This window comes from Malaclemys terrapin, chromosome 9 (assembly GCF_027887155.1).
Source record: "Malaclemys terrapin pileata isolate rMalTer1 chromosome 9, rMalTer1.hap1, whole genome shotgun sequence".
Classification (NCBI taxonomy): domain Eukaryota; kingdom Metazoa; phylum Chordata; order Testudines; family Emydidae; genus Malaclemys; species Malaclemys terrapin.
The window spans coordinates 5315395-5339813 of record NC_071513.1 but is presented as its reverse complement, the minus strand read 5'-3'; the positions used below and the strand labels follow the sequence as shown (position 1 = coordinate 5339813).

Genomic DNA, 24419 nt, shown 5'->3' with positions numbered 1-24419 from the left:
TTACATAGAGTAATAAATATCAATGAAAATTTGTATTCCTTGACCCAAGAAGACAGATAACAGCATTCCCTTCCTTGGAGGTCTAAATACATCTGCATGAACCAACTTCCAACTAAATTCCTTTTGGGCGTCTTCCTGCATAACAGCAACATCTTTATTAAATATACATAATTCAGCAGTGAATTAATATAAGCGAGATGTGAAACGTGCTTTCAAAGTTTGATTAAATTTCAGTTTGTCTCCAAAGACAGACTAATTGTATTGATTCATCACTCATTGATTTTACAATCCCCTCATGGTTTACTAGGGGGAAAAAGGCAAGATTTATCATGAAAATACTTGCCTTTGAGAGTGACAGAGAAACAAACACGGTAATTAACAAAGATCCTCATCAGACAAATGTAAATGTAAAGCAAAACAAAGCATTCCATTTAATTCCACTTGGAATATAGCAGTTCACGTTGGTTTAAATATTTATCTCAAAGCATATCAGTCTCAGTAACGCTAACAGTAAGGAATGATGGGCTGGTTTATTTTGCTTTACTTCATAAGTGCAAATTTGGGCTCCCTCTGCTCCAAATATCTTGCCTGTTAATTCCTGAGATGAGACCATAGTGTTCTTCACTATGTTGCAATCATGTTGCTAAATAAACTAATGTAGTCTCTGAGTTTTAGGGAATATCAGTCTTGAGGAACTAAGCAGCAGCCAACTCTGAAAAACTGGTGGTTTCCAACAAACTTGGCCCATGCTAAAATATCTGTGCCCCATTCAGTCAAAGACTGCTGGGTTCCCTACCCATCCTCCAGCCTAATTGTAATCAGTAAATATTTCCTTGGGGTGTTTGGTACCAAAATCAAACATTCACAGAAAAGAGGTGGGAAGGAAGGGAAACAGAACTGCATGACTGACAATGACATCTCTTCATTTCCTCTGGAACATTTTATCATCTCCCTAGTGTGAGGAGCTTTGTGTCCGCCTTGTTGTTGATAAATTACGCTCAAGAGTTGGGGGTATGCTAGAAGTGGGATTTTTCTTTTAATGTGTACAGAAGACCATTTTACAGCAAGTGTTATATCAGCAGGGAATCAGAAACCATAGATCCGGAGTTAGGTAACAGAGAACATGATTATTAAGGTGTAACGTGGACGAGATGCTGCCAAACTAAGTATCATAATAAATTCTCCTCCAGGAGAAAAGTCTTCTAGCTACAAAATTGTACCAAATTCACTTCAAGTTGGTAAATCTAACCAATAAGAGCAGTATAATGATTTTGATTTTTGCCATTACGGTGGATTCACAGAAACCTAACTACTGCAGTATAGAAATGTTCAGCTTGCTTTTGTAGCCATCACTTAATGCATCAGAGATTTACTTGTTAGTGTCCCTCACAAGGCATCCAAGTATGTGCACAGGCACTCAACATTAAGTTCTTTGAAATATCTGAATAGCACCCACACCTCACCTTTGCTTACCCTTAAAGTTTGTCCTTCCACATTAAAAGTTTGTCAAATCAAGGTGAGAAACTGAGCCTCTTAATCATATATATACCAAGTACTCCCTTATTTGGAGAAACTGAAAATTTTAGTAAGGCCTCTTATTACGCTCAAAGAGCAGATATGTCTACATACTCCAGACTTTTGCTTCATTACTTATACTGATCCCTAGACGGCTTCAAAATTGTAGTTAATAGATTATTCTTCCTAGAAAATAAGCTCATCTAAAAGCCATAAGAGTTCTACTCACAGGAGAGTCAATCTGGTTGTATCTTGCAATATCTTTACAAAGAGTTCTCAATATCATCATAGCCACCAAGCCAGACAAGAAGAGAACAATTAGGGGGGAATTCATTCTACTGTACATAGAGAAAAATTCAAACTGACAATCACATAAGAATGGCCATACTGGGTCAGACCAAAGGTCCATCCAGCCCAGTATCCTGTCTACCGACAGTGGCCAATGCCAGGTGCCCTAGAGGGAGTGAACCTAACAGGTAATGATCAAGTGATCTCTCTCCTGCCGTCCATCTCCACCCTCTGACAAACAGAGGCTAGGGACACCATTCCTTACCCATCCTGGCTAATAGCCATTAAAGGCTATCCACTCTTTTTAGAGAGACTTCAATGCATACACTGTAATGGTCATAATAGTGCACATCTGAAGTCTGTAGCACATGTTTAGATACCAAGTTTTGTTTAAATCATTCTGTCAGATGTTTTAATTTTATTGTTTTCCTACATATAAAAGAAATTACAATATAACGTAATACCATAAAATAAATAGTAAAACCTCTGTGAAGCTATTCTGCCAAAGGGCAGAGATTGCTAGAGAATCTCAAGCCCACCTGTTTCTGTCAAATAGATTTCATTGTATTTCATATGTATAAAATCCATGTAATTCCATTAAACAAATTAGTTACATATAAAATATCAATTATTTCTTGAACAGTATATATATATATATAGCATAAAAGCATCACTGACCATATATTTTGTATTTAAAAGCAGCAGCTAATATTAAAAACAAAAACCAACCTATTCATACAGATTGTCAAATAAAGGTTATCAGAGCAAACCAGACGGTAATGGTAAGAAAACTGATGGGCAGTAACCTCCCAGAAGTTCTATGGAACAAGATGATAAAGCAACCTCTATGTTTTTACTTTGCTTTTGGATACTAATGGCACATTCCTTTGGTGACATGCAATACTTTAGTTGCTCCCAAGAGATCCAAGACTGATAAAAGTTGCTTCACATATTGAAACAAGGAAGTTCATTTGCTTGGAAACTAACAGACTTCATTTTACATGTAAGAGTTACGTATCCTGAAAACTGAAGGAGAAGATCTTTGTGCTTCACGGCAAGATTATTTATTCATTTAATAAATTAAAAATTTTACCTAAACCACTGAATGTTGGTATGTGGCATAGACTCCAAAATGTAGTCCCATCTGGAAGTCCACTTGATATCATTTTCGTATAAGCAAGGGAAAACAAAACAATTAAACAAAAAATGGCTTTGGAGGAGTAAAGGTTTTGATACCACTTCATAAAGTTAGCGAGTATGCATAACCTACTTGACTCCAATCTTCACCTTAGATACAGGTATTTCCCTGCCTTATACTCTTCAGTCTCTTCTTCTAACTGCTTTATTTTATTCATCTGATGAAGTGGGTTTTAGCCCATGAAAGCTTATGCCCAAATAAATTTGTTAGTCTCTAAAGTGCCACAAGGACTCCTCGTTGTTTTTGCTGATACAGACTAACACGGCTACCACTCTGAAACCTTTATTTTATGACTTTGTCCTTCTCTGTAACTTATCTTATACTATTCACTGCCTGGAATTTTTGATTTATGTGTAATGTTTTTGGGCACAGTTTATATTGATCAGTGTTCTTTAGAGTAAAATTGTACAACACAAGATTGAAATCACTTCTTCATGCGAGTTCATCAAGCTACTCCGTGAAGTTACCATCCCACAATTTGTTAAATAGATCATGATTCACTGGATCAGATTTTCAGAAAACTGTGCGTAATTAATTATTTTTGACTCCAACTGAACTTTTGTATGTGCTGTATGCAAACGGCAAGGGCACAAATGTGCATATTTTTGCACATGCACAGATCTGAAAGCCTAGCACTTCTAAATGGGCCAATATGTCAGTTCATCATGGCCTCACGACCAAAAGTCAGCTACTGTAGAACAGAGAGCAGATTTCTGTCTCCTCAGTGTGCAGGCTGCAAGATCAGACTAACAAAACAGTGGCCAAACTAAAACAAAGCAGGAGCGATAACAGATCAAAGCTCATTACTGTTTAAGAAATGGGCTTAGCTTGCTTTTTAAAAGTGTCCTGGATCCATAAACACCTACTATTGGCTTTACTGGTTTATTACTTTTTGAAAATTAGATATAGTCAAAAGGCAATTTAAAAGTAAAGCTTAAGACAGCAAACTGCAGATAGTCAATTTTAAGTGTACCTGGTATTTAAGTTGTACTTAGTAACATCTGCTGGAAATGCCTGAACTAGCAGCAATTATCTGCTCTTTTGCTGAGAGAAGAACAGATGTCCCAAATTCGCAACACATTTTGTAAATTATTGAAAAAAGCTGATGTTACAATTCCAATTTAGCCTCAAAATTTAAACACAAATGTTAATGGACAGCAAGCTCATCCAAGTAGTAAAATCAAAGAATCTAAGAAGGACTGGATGGCTCAAAGGAAAAATAATAGGTTATAGAGCTATTGCACTTCAAGGTTACAGATTCAAGTCAACTCCAATTGGGTGGAAAATGAAAGCTATTATATGACAACTGTATAATTGCCTTCACCAAATGAACTAGTGCTCTCAGTCCAATTCCCAGTAGACAGGTGTCTTCTATCACAAAAACAAACCCTAATTACCATATTTTTAGGATAGGCTGAACAGAAGCAACAAGTTTTGAAACAACAGGGAAACTGAACCTAGGATGTGAGGATAGGAGGTTACTTTTCAGATAGGAGTAAAGACACATTCACAAGTATGATTGGCTACTGCCCTGTGCTGTATTAGGTGAAATAAGGACTGATAGTCTTTGAAAACAATCTCCCTCTTTATCAAGTAGTTAATGTAGTGCTTGCAAGAGCCTGGATAAAATTATAATGAAGGCACTTTCAAATCAGATAAGAAAGAAACTCAGCTGGAAAGGACTAAAAATACGCTCACTTTAAGGCTCTCCTTCTACCAAAATTTGGATTGTACTGTTATTCATAAAACTAATATTCGTAAAACCGTTAAAATAGTGCAAATGTTTATACTAGACAAATATAACTGCCAGAAAGAACCTGGATCCAAACAATTTAGGGGACTAGTTACAAAAATATTAATATGCCTACCTCAAATTTCACAGAATAAGTGTAGATCAATTCCAGTTTGTTCGTGAATTCACCAGGAATCTCCATAGGGGGACCTCCACAATTTAAATTGTTTTTATAAGTATGCTTGTAGCTAGCAAGACAGAAATTTTAAAGATTCATACATGTTGACTGGGTAGAGAACTTCACAATTATTTAAAGGTAATTAAGACACTTGTGAAAAATTTAGCCATCTTTTTTCTATCTTTTTGCACCAGCTATTTATTGAGAATAGGCTTTTGTTGCCCACAATCAAAATGGACTTGGTCTCTCTGCACATGTGAAGAGTTTGGTTTTGAGGTTTTAGAAAGTTTGAGCAAACATAGTTCAGCCACTTTGGATTATGAGGATAATAGGAAAATAGATCTCCCCATTACTCAACATTCTTGCTGCAGCCAAAACTGATGTGATGAGAAAGCTGAAACACACTAGAGAAATTGCCTTCACTGAAGAAAACACTCAATGGCCACTAATGAGTCAGTTTTATCATCACTGAACATGAGAATGGCCATAAAGGGTCAGTTCAATGATCCATCTAGCCCACAATCCTGTCTTCCAACAGTGGCCAATGCCAGAGGCTTCAAAGGGAATGAACGAAACAGGGAAATCATCAAGTGATCCATCCCCTATCATCCAGTCCCAGAATCTGGCAGTCAGAGGCCTAAGGACACCCAAAGCATGGGGTTGCATCCCCAACCATCTTGGATAGTAGCCAATGATGGACTTATCCTCCAGGAATTTATCTAAATTCTTTTTTGGACCCAGTTATAGTTTTGGCCTTCAGAATATTCTATGGCAATGAGTTCCACAGGGTGACTGTGTGTTGCATGAAGAAGTACTTCCTTTTGTTTTAAACCTGCTGCCTATTAATCTAATTGGATGACCCCGGTTCTTGTGCTCCGCGAAGGGGTAAATAACACTTCCCTATTCACTTTCTCCACACCATTCATGATTTTATAGACTTCTATCAATTCCCCCCCTTAGGTGTCTCTTGTCCAAGATTAACGGTCCCAGTCTTTTTAATCTTTCCTCACACGGAAGCTGTTCCATATCCTTAATCAATTTTGTAGCCATTCTCTATATCTTTTCCATTTCCAGTGCATCTTTTTTGAGATGGACGTGACCAGAACTGCACATATTATTCAAGGTACAGGCATACCACACATTTATATACTGGCATTATGATAATTACTGTCTTATTATTAATCCCTTTCCTGATGGTTCCTAATATAGTTAGCTTTTTTGACTGCCACTCCACATTAAGCAGAAGTTTTCAGAGAACTATCCACCTCACCAAGATCTTTTCTGGTAGCAATTAATTTAGACTTCATAATTTTGTATGTATAGTTGGGATTATGTTTTCCGGTGTGAATTATTTATCAACATTGAATTTCATGTGCCATTTTGTTGCCCAGTCACCCAATTTTGTGAGATTCCTTTGTACCTTTTTGAAGTCTGCTTTGGACTTAACTATCTTGAGGCTACATATATTTATAAAATAAATAAATAAATAAATAAATGGAGATATCCCATCTCCTAGAACTGGAAGGGACTTTGAAAGGTCATCAAGTCCAGCCCCCTACCTTCCCTATTTGTTGACTAATAACTAGAAATAAAGGATCAAACCAGCTACATTATTATTAGACAAAGGGGATTCGGGGATTTCTGCCAATGCTCCCCATTCCTGTTCTCCTTCCATTGTATGGTAGTTTAAATAAATTCCCAGAATTTTGCAGAATTTTAAAATATAGTGTGCAGAATTTTGAATTTTTTGGCACAGAATTCCATCAGGAGTACTACACACACTTGCTGCTAACAGTTATTTTCTCCATCAAAGCAGTGTTTACAAGTCTTTCCACAATTCTGAATAAACTATGTATATTTAATTACCATTTTTGAGGATTATACATTTGTCAACAGACACATCAGTACCCATTTCTTGGTGTTTGCTGGAAGGTTTCATTCCTAGTGAGATCTTGCAATAAGCTGCATGCAGCACGAGCCCCATTAAAGTCAGTGGGGTTCTGTGTGGACGCAGGGATTTGCCTGCATGAAGCAGGATCTGGGCTCAGGTTTCAAAGCACTACTGCAGGGGTCTGCAACCTTTCAGAAGTGGTGTGCCGAGTCTTCATTTATTCACTCTAATTTAAGGTTTCACGTGCCAGTAATACATTTTAACAACAAGGAGTCTGGTGGCACCTTAAAGACTAACAGATTTATTTGGGCATAAGCATCCGAAGAAGTGAGGTTTTTACTCACGAAAGCTTATGCCCAAATAAATCTGTTAGTCTTTAAGGTGCCACCAGACTCCTTGTTGTTTTTGTAGATACAGACTAACACGGCTACCCCCTTATACTTAATACATTTTAATGTTTTTAGAAGGTCTCTTTCTATAAATCTATAATATATAACTAAACTATTGTTTTGTGTAAAGTAAACAAGGTTTTTAAAATGTTTAAGAAGCTTCATTTAAAATTAAATTAAAATGCAGATCTTATCAGTTTAGTGCAGTGGTTCTTAACCTGGGGTGCACGCACCCCCTAGGGGTGCGAGATGCCCTTTCTGGAGGTGCGAGACATGCAAGATTTTTTTAGAAGGTAAACCATCAAAAACACAAATTAAGCACAGGCACATAAGTACAACTACTTTGTTTCATCAAACCTATATATTTATTAATATTATACATGTTTTAACGATTGCTATAATATACAAAGTTTTTAAGTTTTCAAGTTTTTAAGCTAATTGTAGTGTAATTTTTTATAAGGGCTGCAGAGCGCTGAGACCAGGCCAGGAGCAGAGGCCTGGGCTGGTTGCCAGTACCCCAGGCCAGCAGGAGGGCTCAGCAGGGCCGGAGGCCTGGACCCCGGCTGGCAGGGGGCCGGGTGGCTGGAATGCCAGACCAGTTGCAAGGTGAGTGGCGCCAGCGGCTGGTATCCCAGGCCGGCAGCAGGCTGAGTGGGGCCAATGCCAGGACCCCGGCTGGCAAGGGGCTGGCGGCCAGAACCCCAGACCGGCAGCGGGCTGAGCGGCTCAGCCCGCTGCCGGTCTGGGGTTCTGTCTGCCGGCTTCTGCCAGCCGGGGTCTCAGCTGCAGGCCCCACTCAGCCACTGCCGGACAGGGGTTCCGTTCACCCAGGCTGGCAGTGGGCTCAGCGGGGCCAGTGGCCGGGACCCCAGCAGGCAGCAGCATGCCAGTAAAAATCGGCTTGCATGCCGCAGGTTGCCGACCTCTGCACTACTGTTTCTGAGTTATGTAGCTGGCAGAGGAGAATATGGCATTAACTTTGTGAGAAGAGAGAATGTTTTCCCACCCTTACAGAACTTGAAAATCTGCACGGATTTTGCCCAAACTTTATTAAAAATTCCCCTTGGCCAGAGCCTAAAAATAAAGTTTTGTCCCAAAATATATTTCAGAAAGTTTAAACCCAAGCTCTACCAGGAAGTTATGTATGAAGCTATTTTGCCCCCACTGGCACCCCGTTCTCCTCCCCCTTGGCTGAAGTCCATAACCTCTTGTTCAGAGTTATGGACAACCTCCATTCCCAAGGTGTCCATAACTCTGAGGTTCTACTGTACAGCTAGGGTGACCAGATGTCCCGATTTTAGGGTCTTTTTCTTATATAGGCTCCTATTACCCCCACCGCATCCAATTTTTCACATTTGCTGTCTGGTCACCTTATGTACAGCGTTAGTGCAGACCAGCCTTCAGAGAGGTGGATTTACTACAGCAACAAACGAACCCCTTCTGTGGCTCTAGTAAGTGTCTATATTACAGCCCCACTGCTGCTCTAGCGTTTCTAGTGTAGACATGCCCTATAGGCACCAACACAAAATCTGGCTGTAAATGAGGGCTTTTCATCATGTCCAGGTGTATCTGCACTCCAGCGGCACAGCGCTGGCACACCAGTTGTGCAGCCATAGTTTCCTACAGCACCAGAAAGGGTTTTCCCATCCCTGTAGGTCAGCGGTTCTCAAACTGGGGGTTGGGACCCCTCAGGGGGTTGTGAGGTTATTACATGGGGGGGGGGGGGTTTGTAAGCAGTCAGCCTCCACCCCAACCTCTGCTTTGCCTCCAGCATTTATAATGGTGTTAAATATATTAAAAAGTGTTTTGAATGTCTAAGGGGGGAGGGGGTCATACTCAGAGGCTTGCTATGTGAATAGGGTGACCAGATAGCAACTGTAAAAAATCAGGACAGAGGGTGGGGGGTAATAGGAGCCTATATAAGAAAAAGCCCCCCAAATCGGGACTGTCCCTATAAAATCGGGACATTTGGTCACCCTATATGTGAAAGGGGTCACCAGTACACAAGTTTGAGAGCCACTGCTGTAGATAAGCCACATCCCTGAGAGGCAACGTAGCTTCTTGGGACCAGGGGTCGGTCAGGGAAGAATCGTCCCCTCAATTTCGCTGCAGTCACAGCAGCGATGGGGTCGACACTTGACCGATCTAATTTCTAAGGGCAGGCGAGGGCTGTGTCTGTGCGTGAGGCCAGCGGTACGAGGCTGGCTCCAGGGCCCTTTCTTTCCCCCTAGAGCAGACAATGGCGCCCCACACAAAAGAAAGCTCCTGATTCCCAAGCGCCTACAACGACTCGGGCTTCTTTAGCCCCCCCCTGACGCGCCCCCCTCCCCGCTGGCGGCTGCATCCGGGTCTCGCCGTCGCGTTCGAGGCGGTGACGTCACTTATATAAAGGCCTGCAGCCGCTTTGTTCGCTCTCTCATTGCGCAGTTGCAGCTCAGTCCGCGAGGACGGGAACGGGAGGGGAGGTGAGTGCCGGCCGGCCGGGGCAGGCGGGAATGGAGCGGGAGAGGAGAGGAGAGCAGGGGGGGGGGGGGGGCAGGAAAGAGGACGCCCAAGGGATAGGGAAGAAGGGTTTTTTTGGAGAGGGTCAGGTCCCGGCCTTCCGTCGGGGAGTTAAAACCTCCTCCCGCTCTGCAGCGGGGTGGCCGGGCACTGGCTGCGGTTTGGCGCCGCGCCGCCTTGGTCGGTGCCTTGCCGGGGTGCGCGCGCGTGGGTGGGGTGTCCAACCGCGTGAGGCGCGGTGGCCGCCATTTTAGGTGTAGGGTAATTGTCGGGTCCCGCGGGGTGTGGGTGTGTGCGCGCGCGCGGGGGGGGGGGGAGGGGGCGCGGCTCGGCTCTTTGTTGCGGTGGGGGTGGCTCGATGCCGGGCAGACACACGTGGCCTGGTGGTTCCCAGTTTCGCTGCCGAGGCCACCCGCCTCTCCGGTAGGAGATTATCCCCGCCAAACGGGGCCGCCATTTTGTGGTAGTGTCGCGAGACTGTTGAGGGTCTAACGCTCTCCTGCCCTCCCCCCACCCTCCCGCCTTGCCTGGGGCTCACGTGCCCCCGCCTTTGTCTTGGTGGCCGGCTGCTGGTCCCGCGTGCTCTCCGCTCCCGCGCCGCAGCGCGCGTCCAGCCACCGCGCCGCGTTGTGGCTGCCGAGCCCGCGGTATGCGGGGGGGCTCTGGTTTTCCCGCCACTGGCGGTGCGGGGGGGGGGGGGGGGGTGAAGCAGCCGTGGCACATTCCTCCCGTAGCTGCTGACTCCCATCTGCGGTACAGCGGCGGTTTGTGCCCGGCCCGGCTCCGTTTGTTAGCGACACGTTGAAAAACGGACCAGGGTTTCCAAAGTAGGCTTGTACGGCGTTTGGAAATAAGAGCTGACTGGCCGAAACCGGCCTGAAGCGAATTAGTCTGAGATGGTTTTGCACCATTTTAAACGTAGCTGCAGGGTCCTGCTTCTTTCCCTCTGGTAAAGGATTTTGCTTTGTTTCCATAGGATTTAAAAATTGCTCCTTCTGCCCATAAAACGTCATTCCTACATCATGTGCAGTTAGAGCAGGGCTTATTAAGGTCTCATCAGCCCCCAAAAAAAAAGTTGTTTCCCGGCACTGTATTTTATAGCATGTTTGTCTTCCTTCTGGATGATTCAAATATATAGGTTCATCTGTTAGGATGCTAATTATGAATATTGCTTTGTAAAATTGAAACTGTATTTTGTGTCCCGCTATCTCATTCTTTTATACAAATGGTCTCTGTTTCTTTCACTCTGAAGTTTCTAACTGACTTGGTTAGGAGAAGTCACTTTTATATGGAGAGGAGAGGGAGGGTGAGAGTTGAAATACATTCTGGCGTTCACAACCTCTTACGGAAGAGAAATAAGATTTCTTAAATCTAATGCCATCGTGTCTCACTAATAGAACTTACTTATGTTTAATAGGTCCTACTAAAGTCAAAATGGTTGAAGCGGATCGTCCTGGGAAACTGTTCATTGGTGGACTGAATACAGAGACAAATGAGAAAGCTCTTGAGGCTGTATTTGGCAAATATGGGCGCATTGTGGAAGGTAAAAATAAAATTTCTGAATGGATACTAACTAAAAGTTGTGCTGTGATGAATCTTACAGTATTGATCAGCTGAAGTGATATTACTTTCATAATCCTCTAAGAAGTACTGAGCACGTTGTAAGGGGTAGGTTATGCTGTGAGCTTTATGAAAAGTAGAATAACATTTAGATTTGTATTGTAGTTCTCTTGATGAAGGATCGTGAAACCAACAAGTCCAGAGGATTTGCTTTTGTCACATTTGAGAGCCCAGCAGATGCAAAGGATGCTGCCAGAGATATGAATGGAAAGGTATGATGTTTGATAAAACATGCTTGTTCTATCACTAGTACAGTGCAGTGTCAATCTTAATTATTTGAACTTAATAGCAGTGTGCTTTACGAACTAGACTTGTATTAAGACCTGAGACAAGTCCTACTGTAACGAATGACTAAATTTCTTTTCTGCTGCTAAACTTACAAATGCTAAACGTAATCTTTGCTACCACTGTAGAAGTGGCATTTATTAAAGCTTCTCTTCCCGTCCCAGGATTTGGGGATTGGGTGAAAGCTTCCTGCTAGTGAGAATAAGAGGGAAGCTAATTTATGTATCTTTGAAAATCAGGATGCCTTTCAAATTGGGGTTTTAGCTTTTTATTATCATACAAATTCTTACCCTATCAGTTTGTAAAGCCAAAAGCTACATAACTCTTATCAAAGTCTAAATTTGGTTATGAACAGCATCTACAGTACTGAATTGATACAAATACAACTTTTTAATCTGGAAAGATTGGAGTCTCCATGGGCTAAATATTGACATATTTTTATAACTACAGAGTTAAAGAAAAACAGTTCCATTTGTTTTTGGAATTTGATAGTTACTCAAGTCTTTTAGCATTTATCGGTCCTGCTGTAGAGGAGATGGATAATGGATATCTGTGTTTATTAAACACACACTACCAGACCTAAGCGTGATAAGGAAGGTGGCTTGTCAGCTATATCATTCAATAGTAGTAACAACAATGATTGCATGTATGCTCCTTTCTCAAATCTGGCAATTTAACTAGGAACAGTAACTTTGATGATAGGAAAGGATTGAATTGCTTCATTTACTCTGATATGCAAATAATGTAGCTATACATTGCAATTATTTCATAAAAAGTTGACAAAGGCCCAGGGTAGTAATGGGGATATGTAGCCTTTGATCTGTAAGTCACAGGCTAGTATGTAGTCCAGGGTGATATTGCAAAGTTGATTGCAGTTGCCTTCCCTGTGGGAAGTGTCTGCTGTTGCTCACCAGCATCACAGCCCTCCTTTTTGCAGTCTCAAGAAGATCTGAACAACTATGTAGCAGGACTGAATTTACTTTTTCCTTGGAGCTGTCCCCTCTAAATCAATGGACATGTTGGTGGGGCAGTTGAGGAAGCTTGTATTGATATTACTTGTCTTCTATACCTAGAGTTCTTTAGTTGTTTGACACTCTTCACAATTTGGATTATATTCAATCATATGTTATGTTTTGAGTGCATATCTTAGTGTGATTAAGCATTATATTTTGCAGTGTTTCAATAACTTTTTAGTAAGTATCTATGGAATCCTGGGAATGGAACATCAACGTGCTGGCAGCGTTCTTAGTTAAAATATTTAATTTCAGCAAAGCTCTCTTAATCCTTGCCTTATGTTGTGTCTCAGTGACAATCAAACACAAACAGTAAAAGCTAGCTATAGCATGACTTGCTGTCAGACTGTTTGAATATGTGTTCTTGGTGCTCATGCCCAACTTAGTGTTACAACTTGTGCCACCATTTCAGAGATGAGCAGTCTTTCTGAGGCAAAGTTCACAATCATGTGACTTGGAAGGCAATCTCTTTTACTGACTTGTAGACAGTTCCTTAAAGGTGCTGTTATTCCAGGATTTACCTCAAAATATGCAGGTTACTGTAATACTGAGAACTATGTAGCACAATTCTAAAGTCCTCTTAAATACAGTTTAAACCAGAGTGGCTTGAAATAATTTTATGCTCTAGCTGCAGCGGCACTGGAGATTAGTGACTGGCTGAGAGGATTTGATCATTAGGCAATGTGTGTAGAGTACTATTCTAAAACTCCTCTTAAAACAAATGATTGCTTATTCTTATTTTAGGTCTTCTGTATTACAGTATAAGATTGGCCACACTTGGAACTTTTAGAACAAATGCCCAGTGTATTAGCTAAAATAGTGGCTTGTTTATATAATGTTTCATTTTATTTCTTTGAGGAGATCTGTGCATTCTAAAATAGTGAACCTTAATAAAGTGGTGCCTTTGGGGTTGTATGAGCACCCTCTCAATGCCCGTAATGTTCTCAAGAGTGGTCCTAAGTGTCCAACAGCCTTTGATTCCTTCTTCCTGTGGTAAACTGCAGATGCATGGAATGAAGGTCCTTACATGGAAAATCTTTAAAAACTTTATCATATTTTTAATAGTAGCCTACTTAGTTTCTGTGCCACAGAACAGTTTAAATATCTGCATCTGCTTAAATTTGGACCCACTGCATTCTGGGTCAATTATGGGCAATCCCAGAGGAAAAGTGAGGTAAAGTGGTATCTTTTGTGTGGTTTTTTCTCTCTCTCTCTCTCTCTCTTAAGAAAAGAGAGGGACAGGCAAAAAGGTGTAGGTGAGACATGTCTTGTATTGGACCAATTTCTGTTGGTGAGAGAGACATTACCTCACCCACCTTGTCTCTCTAATATCCTGGGACCAATATAGCTACAACATTGCATCCTTCATCTTTTAGTCATTTGAACGTTGTGGAAGATATCCCAAAGCTGGTGCTCTGTAATGCTATTCCTCTGAGACACCCTAGGTCAGAAAAGACGCATGCGTTCCTCCAGGCTTTCTATAGGACAAAGCTCCCATGAGCCAGAGGCTTGTTTCCATCTTTAGATCCTTACCTTGTTGCCATAAAGGGGCCTCTTTGGTTCTATGGTTTCCTAAAGTGGGAAAGCAACAGAAGCTTTCTGTATAGGGAGTAGCAGCTTAAACCAGGTGCAGGATTGTTGGGATACAGCAAGACTGACCTCTGGAAAAAAGGCCGTGTGGGAGTTCTACGCTTTTGGTTCTTTCTGTCATCTCAAGTCCCAAGTCTTCCCAACAGCACAAAAGAGAGCACAACACTTCAGATTGGTCGAGTTATTCTGTCTTTTACACTCACTTCTAATAATTCTCAAGTTTGATGGTTGCTGGGGGTCAAGATAGCTTTGCTTTGTTCTCTGTTCGGGATGGGTGATTCTCATCCTTGTGGAGTGAAATTACCACATCACTGGGTTTGGGCTGCTGTTTGGTCCATATGAGATTGAGTTCCATCCTGTGCTGCCTCCTAGCTTCTTTCCTATACGTTTTCAGAAATCCCTTACATGATCCGCTATTCAGGGTAAAACTGAGTTCTGTAATAAGGATGGGCGTCAAAAGAAATGTTCAAGCAGTACAGAAGAAATTGCTTCATAGATGCTTCGTCATTCTAAAAAGACTGTCTTCATCCCATGATGGATTTAAGGAAACTGAACAATTACATGAGTTCAAATTACGTGTAGTACCGCAAACTTTTATCCCTGTTTTTTTTTCTCTCTGAAACTGGTTCAGGCATAAAGCATATACTTTTACGCTGCAGTCAGATTAGCTCACAAAGTACTTTTGCTTCTTCATAGATGGTGATCACTACAGATATACCCTCTCTGGAACTATCCTAGGCTCCACTAGCCAAGGCTTTTCTACTAATGAAGGCATTTGCCAGATACTCTTAATGTAGGTGCTCACAGTGCAGTTTTCCTGAGATTATAGTTAACATGCTCTCCATGACCTTTCAAGGACACTTCCAGTCATACATTTTTATGATTTTAGGTATGACCTCTGCCTACCTGCGGAGGAGATCCTTGCATCAGTGGTTGGTAGTGCCATACAGTCCAAATATAGGTGATTTAGGCATACTGTTTATTATTTTACTGAAAGCTGTCCTAGTCATCAGTGGGCTGATAGGTCTTTCTAGTACCAACTATTGCAGATGCATTCAGTTTGGTCTGAGAAAGTGGACAATTTATGGTCAGTAAAACATATGGAAAGCCAAACTCTATATAAGTGTCTGGTTGCAGGCCATCAGGTGAACTTGAAAATCCTTTCTGCTGTTCAATCAAGCACCATATAATACAAAGTGTGTCAGGACAGTATGACAGCCCGTGTATTATGATAGCAAGCAAGGAAGTGCTCATTTCTAGCTGCTCTGTCAGTGAACCTGGACCTGTTACCTTGCTAATAATGAAAGTATTTACCGTTTTTGCATCCCTGCCCATCTTGGCTAATTGAAGTTGAAGTCGGACTACAGAAACAGTTAGCAATGAGCAGTATAAGAGGAATGACATGTCTATTAAATGTCCGCCAATGCACAAACTAATTCACTGACATCTTACACTTTAGCTAGCATGATGTTACTTCAAGGTTTTAGGTATTAATAGCACACCTTGGTACTGTTTCTTGGCAATCTTTACAGCTGTTGTCAAGGGTAATTCTCTAATCCTCACTTAATAAGAATCTCCCCAGTCCACCTTTATAGGGTTATACTGATTGCCCATTCCCAGTTGCCGGGTAGGTAGTACACCAGCAACTGTAGTTCTTAGTTGGGTCAGGACCGGTGTGGCTTTTATGACCATGGCTCTGAACGTCCGTACTTGTTGCAGAGTATCTAGAGACCAGGTCCCTATTCTAGGCACTGCACAAACTAGAAAGGTGATCGCTGCCCCCAAAGAGTTTATAAAACTAAGCTTAAGATATGATCCAACTATTGGATGTGCTGTGGTCATAAGGCTGTCTTAGACCCAGCAAAGGATAAGGTTTTAGTAAAACCATTGTTCTGCTGATACAACACTAAACAGTTAAAGGTGGCTTGGGGTTTTATATCAAGTTATTGTTAGCTGCCATTGTAGTAACCACTATTTAAATTTCTGACCTTTTATATGGACACAAGGAGAAAGGGAAATAATTAAAACATTTTAACTTTAAGACTTTAAAATTAAGGGTTTTATTTTTAATTGTTTTTCATCTGTAGTCTCCTTTTTATAGGGTAGATCCCTGTTTGAGCTTTCTCAGGCGGCACTGGAGATTGTATTAGCTGTCTAATCCCAAAAAGACTGTTCATTTAGATTGTCTTGAGCTGTTGGAATTAAATCTGTTTATTTTAGAATCAAACAAGTAGCTTATAGGTAGGAAAAATAAAAGCAAAGATAAAATAATGCAGCTTGTCACTATTGCTTGTTTTCTTCACTTGCATCCTAGCTGATGGTAAAACACAGGCTCTGCACATCATCGTGTTAGTCACTTAAGACCTTTGCAAACTTACTAGCATTGGACTGTCCCAGGCATTTGTAGCTGGCCTCTTGTCACAGGTTCACAGCACCTGCTACAGAAGGTGGTGTTATCTTGGCCGAGTAAGCCAGGCTTTCATTGAACAGAAAGCAAAAAAAAAAAAAGAAAAAAAAAATTTAAGTAATGTGGGGAAGGAAAACCACACATTAGGGAATAGGTGACAACAGGCACTTAAAGCTTGCATTCCAGGTATTCAGAATTTAGACAATGCCAGATGGTCAAAGAGGTATTTTGGTATCAGAACAGCAAAGGCCCAAAAGTGGCAGGAATCTACAATGAGCCAGGAGAAGTTGGGGAGAATGGTCATGATAGAGCTTGCTCCTTCCAGTCTTTCTGCTGTCTCTTAGTGACCTTTTCAGACAAACTATGTCCAAGAAGTGATTGCATCCTCATGCAATTGAAACTAACCAATCAAAACACTTGCTTCCGTTTCTAGACTATTTCAGCTCATCATGACAACTGATGGCTTTTCCATGAGCCTTGAAGATGCCTTATCATAGTAGTTCTAATTTAAACAATCCAGTTTACCAATATTTGTGTCTTCAGTTTGTATCCAACAGACTGAGTTGGACTCTTGGGTAACAGATGCAATGGGAGAGTGCTTGTACTGCACCATAGGGAACTAATTTCTATAAAGCTTCAAAGATGTGGGTGGTAAGGGGGTGTCACCACCTACAGGCTGCAGACACCTCTCTTTACTGGTGAGTGATGGCCTCATAATCACTAACTGCAGAAAGGGAGAACAAAAATAATCAATTGTATTCTCTTTAATGAGATGATGTATTTAGCGCCGCATTTTTGTCCTTTTTGAGTTCTGGGCAGAGTAGATGTGCAGAAATCTAAATAACACACACCTTTCACAGAGCTTGCAGTCTTGGTAGATAGGCTCAAATTCTTTAAGGACTCTTGACTCTTTGATTGCAGAACTTTTGATAATCCAGCGTATAATAGGCTGGTAATAAAGCAGCCGTAAAACTTTGAGTTTACTTGTTGAATATATTGAACACTGAGCTTTGTATTATGGCCCCACAAGGCACCCATTTTTGTAGAGCCGTGCCTTTAAATCTAGCATCTAGATCTAGAATCAGCTCTTTCTTTTAAAAAAAAAAAAAAAATCTATCCCTAGTGGTTTCAGAGAACCTTGAAAACAACATAAACGGAGTGTCACGTTTTTGAGTAGGCAGCCTGATGCAGTAGAGCAAAGGTATCAACTGCCCAGTTCAGTTCAGTGTTAATTCTGAAAGTGCCTTTAGTTTTCATGCCAGTTTTAATTTAGTTCATGGCTGATCATCTTAGCAGAAACATCAAGTGAATGCGTCCAACTGCCTTCCCATGTGCCAGAAGCTCCAGTTGACAAACCTTTAAGCTTCATCCCTGGAACTTCTGATGCCACTATAGTTTGGTACAAAAATCCCCTATGGCCTATTGAAAACTGAAACTGGAGGTAGTAGTACATACATAGAACATATTATTTAAAACAGACCTATGTTCTAATTTAAACACCACAAAAATACCAGAGTTCTAATTTCTGAAATTGCTGCAGATTTTCCTTACGTGCCACAGGAGCAAAGGACCTTCCTGTAGAATGTATTCCTTCTGAGTACATTCCCAGTTGTTTATACTGGCATTCTGAAGATTCAAAGCTGTTCTAGAATTACATTATAAATTAAGTAGGCTTGTAAAAGCCCAGTAACAGGAAAGCTGAATAGAAGAATGGCTCTACTGGGTCAGACCAATGGTCCATCCAGCCCAGTTGCTTATTTAAGACATAAAAGCATAACTGAGCACTGAGTAAAGCAGCTTCTTTTTTTAGTCACTAGATGGGAAAGCAATTAAAGTGGAACAAGCAACCAAGCCATCCTTTGAAAGTGGTGGTAGACGTGGGCCACCGCCCCCTCCAAGAAGCAGAGGTCCTCCCAGGGGCCTTAGAGGTGGAAGAGGCGGAAGTGGAGCAAGAGGACCACCTTCAAGAGGGAGTCACTTGGGTATGTATTTACATATCTGATTATACTTGGACAACATGCTAGACTATCCGTTTTGGAAGGTGACAATATCCTTCTGAAAAATCAAGCCACTGAATAAAGTATTCCTTGTTTTTAAATTAAAACAGATCAAAATGTGCACTCTGCAGTTGAGTCAGATTATTGGCTAGGTAATTAGACTTAAACCTTCTAGTGTGTGAGGGTTCCTTTCTGCATATAACATTTACTTGACTTTGGGCTAAAATGGAAAGCAAAACTCCTGCCTTGCAAGCGAGCGAGGAAGCTTTCTGGTGTCCTGGTTTGAAAATCATCTTGCACCTGGGAAAAAGGTGAACAATTTGAAGTCTTACTGCCAGAAGACACAAACTAAATAAGCAATAGCTGCTGACTTCAGGGATTGATCCTTGGAGGGTCAAGCTTAATTCTGCAAACTTTGAGCGCTGCTTGTTTAATATAGAGCTGTAGCTTTTAGGAGAGAGATTCGACTGGCTATCCTTTGATGTAGAAAACGTTAGAGTAGCACCCAAGGTTTTGTTAGTGTTTGTCTGGATACTGGACTAAAATGAAACACGCTGCTTTCTTAATGGGAGAAGCAAGTAGTCCCTTATCTGCGGTGTAGCTGAAGATTGAATGCAAAACAGCCAGAAAACAGTTGCCCCTAAATTTCTGGTCTGTGGGGTCTGTATAGTGGGTCCTGCATAACCTCGAGGGTAGGATATGTGGTCAAATCTGCTTTCAGGCTGTTCTGTTCCTTATTTGGCCACACTATCTGGAAACAGTGGACTTGTGCATTGTCTAGGCTGTGACCATGTAATCTGATTTACGTTGCTCTTCCTCCTTTGGTCACACTGCATCTTTTATTCCTGACTGGGGCTTCCCAGATTTGACCGCTGTACCAAAAAAAGGGCCATTTTGGAATCTCAGGGAGCATGCATGTGGTCAGTGTTGCAGTTCTAAGTTCCTCCTACAGATTTCTGCTTTGGCTTGATGGTACTGATTTGCCACTGCTTAAGCATCTCAAATTTTAAACATTTAAACTGCAGCAATATAAAAAATGGCTTATCTAGTTCTTCACGTAAATAACCGGTTGTCTTACTCTTTATCTTTTTAGGCTCTTCTAGAGGGCCACTTCCAATGAAAAGGGGTCCACCTCCACGAAGTGGCGGACCTCCACCTAAAAGATCGGCACCTTCAGGGCCAGTGCGTAGCAGTAGTGGAATGGGAGGGAGAGGTAAGAAGTTGTTCAGTGTTTTTCTTTTTGGTTGTCTGAATAACGAGGCTGGATTTATCCATGCCTGTAACAAATCACCAATCACTTTAAATCAAATTCATTGTTTGTTAGCTATACAACCACAAACATTATACTATTAACTCTTCATGTCAGCAGAACTTTCAGGTCTGTGACTTTTTAAAGATGTTCCTCTATTGCTGTTTCTTAGTTTGACTAGCAGAGCCATGAAACAGTATTGCACGGAATGCAGACTATAGCAAAGTGATCTCCTAAATAACTGAACTATGCTGTTAATATAACTTTTCATTTGAGGAACGTCCTCTGCAGCAGTTGTCCTTCATTCTTGCTTCATTTTTAAACAGTTGGTTAACCTGAATTGTCCTTCTTTAAAGCTCCTGTATCACGTGGAAGAGACAGTTATGGTGGTCCTCCACGCAGAGAGCCAATGCCATCACGGAGAGATGTCTACATGTCGCCAAGAGATGATGGTTATAGTACAAAAGACAGGTAAAGTTAATGCATTATAGTTAAAGTTTAATACCAGGGTCCTGGTTTCTAATTTTGCCTGCAGAGAATTATGCTCCTCTATGAGGAGCTGATTGAGAATTTGAAAGTGGAGGGTAGCTTTTGTGAAAGTGATCATGAAATGATAGAGTTCATGATTTAAGGAATTGTAAGAGGGAGAACAGCACAATAAAGATAATGGATTTCAAGAAGGTAGACTTAACCAAACTCAGGCAGTTGGTTGGTAAGGTCCCATGGGAAGCAAGTCTAAAGGGAAAAACTAAGTCAAATTACAAAGGATGAATATAACCAAATAATGCAAGTATGTAGGGACAAAATTAGAAAGGCCAAGGCACAAAAACAGATTAAATTAGCTAGAGACATAAAGGGTAACAATAAAGCATTCAGAAATACATTAGAAGCAGGAGGAAGACCAAGGACAGTGTAGGCCCGGTACACAATGCTGGTGAGGGAGTACAATAACAAAATGTGGAAATGGTGGAAGTGCTAAATGACTTCGTTTCAGCTTTCACCAGAAAGGTTAGTAGCAATTGGGCGTCTAACATAATGTGAATACCAGTGAAAATGAGGTAGGATCAGAGGCTAAAATAGGGAAAGAACAATTTAAAAATTACCTAGGCAAGTTAGATGTCTTCAAGTCGCCACGGCCTGATGAAATACATCCTAGAATACTTAAGAAGCTAATTGAGGAGATATCTAAACATTAGCAGTTGACTTTGAAAAGTCATGGAAGACGAGAGATTCCAGAGGACTGGAAAAGGGCAAATGTAGTGCCCATCTATAAAAAGGGAAATAAGGACAACCTGGGGAATTACAGACCAGTCAGCTTAACTTCAGTACCTGGACAGATAATGGAGCAAATAATTAAATAATCAACTTGCAGATAATAAGGTGATAAGCAACAGCATGGATTTGTTGAGAACAAATTATGTCAAGCTAATCTAATAGCTTTCTTTAATGGGGTAACAAGTGGTAGATGTATATTTTGACTTTAGTAAGGCATTTGATACTGTCTCACATGAACTTCTCATAAACAAACTAGGGAAATACACCCTAGATGGAGCTACTATAAGGTGGATGCATAACTAGTTGGAAATCAATTCCAGAGAGTAGTTAGTTATTAGTGGTTCACATTCAAGATGGAAGGGCATATTGAGTGGGCTCCTGCACGGATCCGTGGGTCAAATTCTGTTCAACATCTTCATCAGTAGTTTAGATAATAGCATAGAAAGTACGCTTACAAAGTTTGCGGACGATATCCAGCTGGGAGCAAGTGCATCAATTGCACACATACAAAATGGGAAATGATGACTGCCTAGGAAGGAGTTCTGTGGATAGTTAGCTGATGATCATACTGGATCACAAGCTAAATATGAGTTAACAGTGTAACACAGTTTGGCGGGGGCAGGAAGCAAATGTCATTTTTAGGATGTATTAGCAGGAGTGTTGTAAACCAGACATAAGAAATAATTCTTCCGCTCTACTCCATGCTGATTAGTTCTGAAGTGGAGTATTCTGTCCAGTTCTGGGCACCACATTTCGGGAAAGATGCGGACAAATTGGAGAAAGTCTAGAGAAAAGCAACGAAAATGATTAAAGGTCTAGAAAACATGGCCTGTGAGGGAAGACTGAAAAAATTGGGTTTGTTTAGTCTGGAGAAGAGAAGACTGGCGATTCAAGTACATACGAGGTTGTTACAAGGAGGAGGGAGGAAAAATTGAAGTAAGGGATGGATTAGGTTGCACGTTAAGAAAAACTTCTTATGAGGATGGTTAAGCACTGGACAGAATTGCCTAGGGAGGTTGTGGAATCTCTATCATTGGAGATTTTTAAGAGCAGGTTAGATAAACACCTGTCAGGGATGGTCTAGATAATACTTAATCCTGTCATGAGTGCAGGGGACTGGACTAGATGACCTCTCAAGGTCCCTTCCAGCCCTATGATTCTATGATACCTCATAAATAATACAACTATCACTTTTTTCTAGTTATTCAAGTAGAGATTATCCAAGTTCAAGGGATACAAGAGATTATGCGCCACCTCCAAGAGATTATGCATACCGTGATTATGGTCATTCCAGCTCACGTGATGAGTACCCCTCTAGAGGATACAGGTACCTAGCATTGTATTTTTCTCAACTTCAGTCACACCCTGTGTCAACACTGATTTGTAGTAAGTCTCAGCAGTTTTTCTTCTTATAGTGATCGTGATGGCTATGGTGGTGGACGCGATAGAGACTATTCAGATCATCCAAGTGGAGGCTCTTACAGAGATTCATATGAGAGTTATGGTAAGGACCCATTTTGAGGATCTTGTAGCAGAGTTTGTAAAGGCTTCCTAATCCTGATTTACTAGCCTGCTTGCATTTAAGGGGGAATGTCGTACTCAGTTTTTTCCTCACAGTGAAAGTGAGAATGCAATTTAGTTTATTTAACAAGATGATCAAATGATTACCATAACCTAACGAAGCAAAGTCTACAGTTCAGAATTGCAACTATCACTGGAAAATATGGCTGAGTTTCTTCTCTAAAAATAACAAGCTGTTCTGGAATATCCCCCAAAAGAGCCTGCTTGAAATAAACACCGTCTTCAGTCCTTTCAAACAGTCTTTAAATTCATTCGCTGCCTGATACACAGCCCCCACTATAAATGTCCCAACATGGCAGATTATATTATGAACATCTCAATTCATACAAAAGAGTAACAGTAAACTTTAGTGCAGCAATTCTGTAAATTCAGATTTAAATTGTTATATATAACTTATAGTGTTGCCATATTACCTGACCATTGACCCTGCAGGTAACTCACGTAGTGCTCCACCTGCACGAGGGCCCCCGCCATCTTATGGTGGAAGCAGTCGCTATGATGATTACGGCAGTACACGAGATGGATATGGAAGTCGAGAAAGTTATTCAAGCAGCAGAAGTGATGTCTACTCAAGTGGTCGTGATCGTGTTGGAAGACAAGACAGAGGTCTTCCCCCTTCCATGGAAAGGGGTTACCCTCCTCCCCGTGATTCATACAGCAGTTCAAGCCGCGGAGCACCCAGAGGTGGTGGCCGTGGAGGAAGCCGGTCTGATAGGGGTGGAGGCAGAAGCAGATACTGAAAAACAATCATAAACTTTTGGACCAAGACAGATTACTTCTCACAAACCCAAGTGGAAGTTGTTCTATCTTTACTACCAGAGGACTACTAAAAGGAAAAGTTGTTCTTACCTTTTTTTATTGTTGCCTGTTAAGTTTCCCCCTCCATGATTTTTATGCTTTTGTGAGGAAAAGTTAAAACAATGTTTAATTTCATTTCAAAATTGTTAACATTTCTTTCAAAAAGCAGATGTTAAATGTATAAAAGTTGAGCTGTGTACTAGTGTTGTAACTTTCAAAGTAAAAGTTTCCCTGAAATGCCACACTTCCCATCTGATTTTCCTCATGAATGGAACAAGCAGTTCTAAGATCTTCCACACAACATCTAACCATCTAAAATGGAGATGGATCGTTCTACACATTCAAACTCTCATTCTAAACAAATTAGTTACTTGGAGGGTGGTGGGGATGTGCCACACTATACTTTCAGTTTCCTCTTGGTTCTGAAATCACACAATATTCCCAGTTCAAAATTTCTTCAGATCCTTGTGTAAAGAAAAAAATCAGGATTCCATTCAGTCACTAAACCAGAAACAGCAAATGGATAATGCTGACCATACTTTGCCTTCCTACTGTTTTGCTGGGAATTTGCAAGGACCTCTCCCCCAAAATAAACCATTTACATGTAATAAGTCAACTACAGAATACTGTAAATAAAAGGTTTGACCAGTTCCATCAAAGAAGCTACAAAACGATGCTTACTCATACTGTTTCAAATTTTTGCAACTCTGTGTAGTGTCTCACTTTTAAAGGAACATCTTTGATTCCAAAGGCAAATGGAGAAAATAAGATAAGCAAAGAAGTCTTTCTCTCCAACTTCTCAAAGGCTTATGACTTCATAAAAACAAGTGAATCTTTCAGCATTCCACAACAGATTTAAAGCATCAAATGCCTGTGAAACAGCAAAGATGGGTAAGCAAAGCAAACTAGTT

General features: G+C 41.0%; 2 protein-coding genes and 1 non-coding gene across 4 annotated transcripts; 2 read left to right on the top strand and 1 right to left on the bottom strand.

The window, feature by feature from the left end:
* Positions 1-11074, bottom strand: LOC128843105 (transmembrane 9 superfamily member 2-like). The gene is made up of 5 exons (XM_054039649.1): positions 11040-11074; positions 4869-4981; positions 2897-2975; positions 1745-1853; positions 1-135 (listed from the first exon to the last, which is right to left on the bottom strand). The coding sequence occupies exons 1-5, from the start codon at positions 11072-11074 to the stop codon at positions 1-3; spliced, it is 471 nt and encodes a 156-aa protein (XP_053895624.1).
* On the top strand, positions 9572-23750 carry RBMX (RNA binding motif protein X-linked). Of its 2 annotated transcripts, none has more exons than XM_054039767.1 (9): positions 9572-9656; positions 11111-11236; positions 11419-11525; positions 18419-18590; positions 19699-19818; positions 20211-20325; positions 22331-22456; positions 22545-22633; positions 23143-23750. In XM_054039767.1, the coding sequence occupies exons 2-9, from the start codon at positions 11128-11130 to the stop codon at positions 23448-23450; spliced, it is 1146 nt and encodes a 381-aa protein (XP_053895742.1). In that variant the 5' UTR covers positions 9572-9656; positions 11111-11127; the 3' UTR covers positions 23451-23750. The 2 variants fall into 2 exon arrangements, with proteins under 2 accessions (XP_053895742.1, XP_053895741.1); XM_054039766.1 differs by having other exon boundaries at positions 22530-22633.
* Positions 11278-11351, top strand: LOC128843835 (small nucleolar RNA SNORD61). The gene has a single exon (XR_008446360.1). It is a non-coding gene; the product is annotated as a small nucleolar RNA SNORD61 (small nucleolar RNA).
* Positions 23751-24419: the final 669 nt, after the last annotated feature.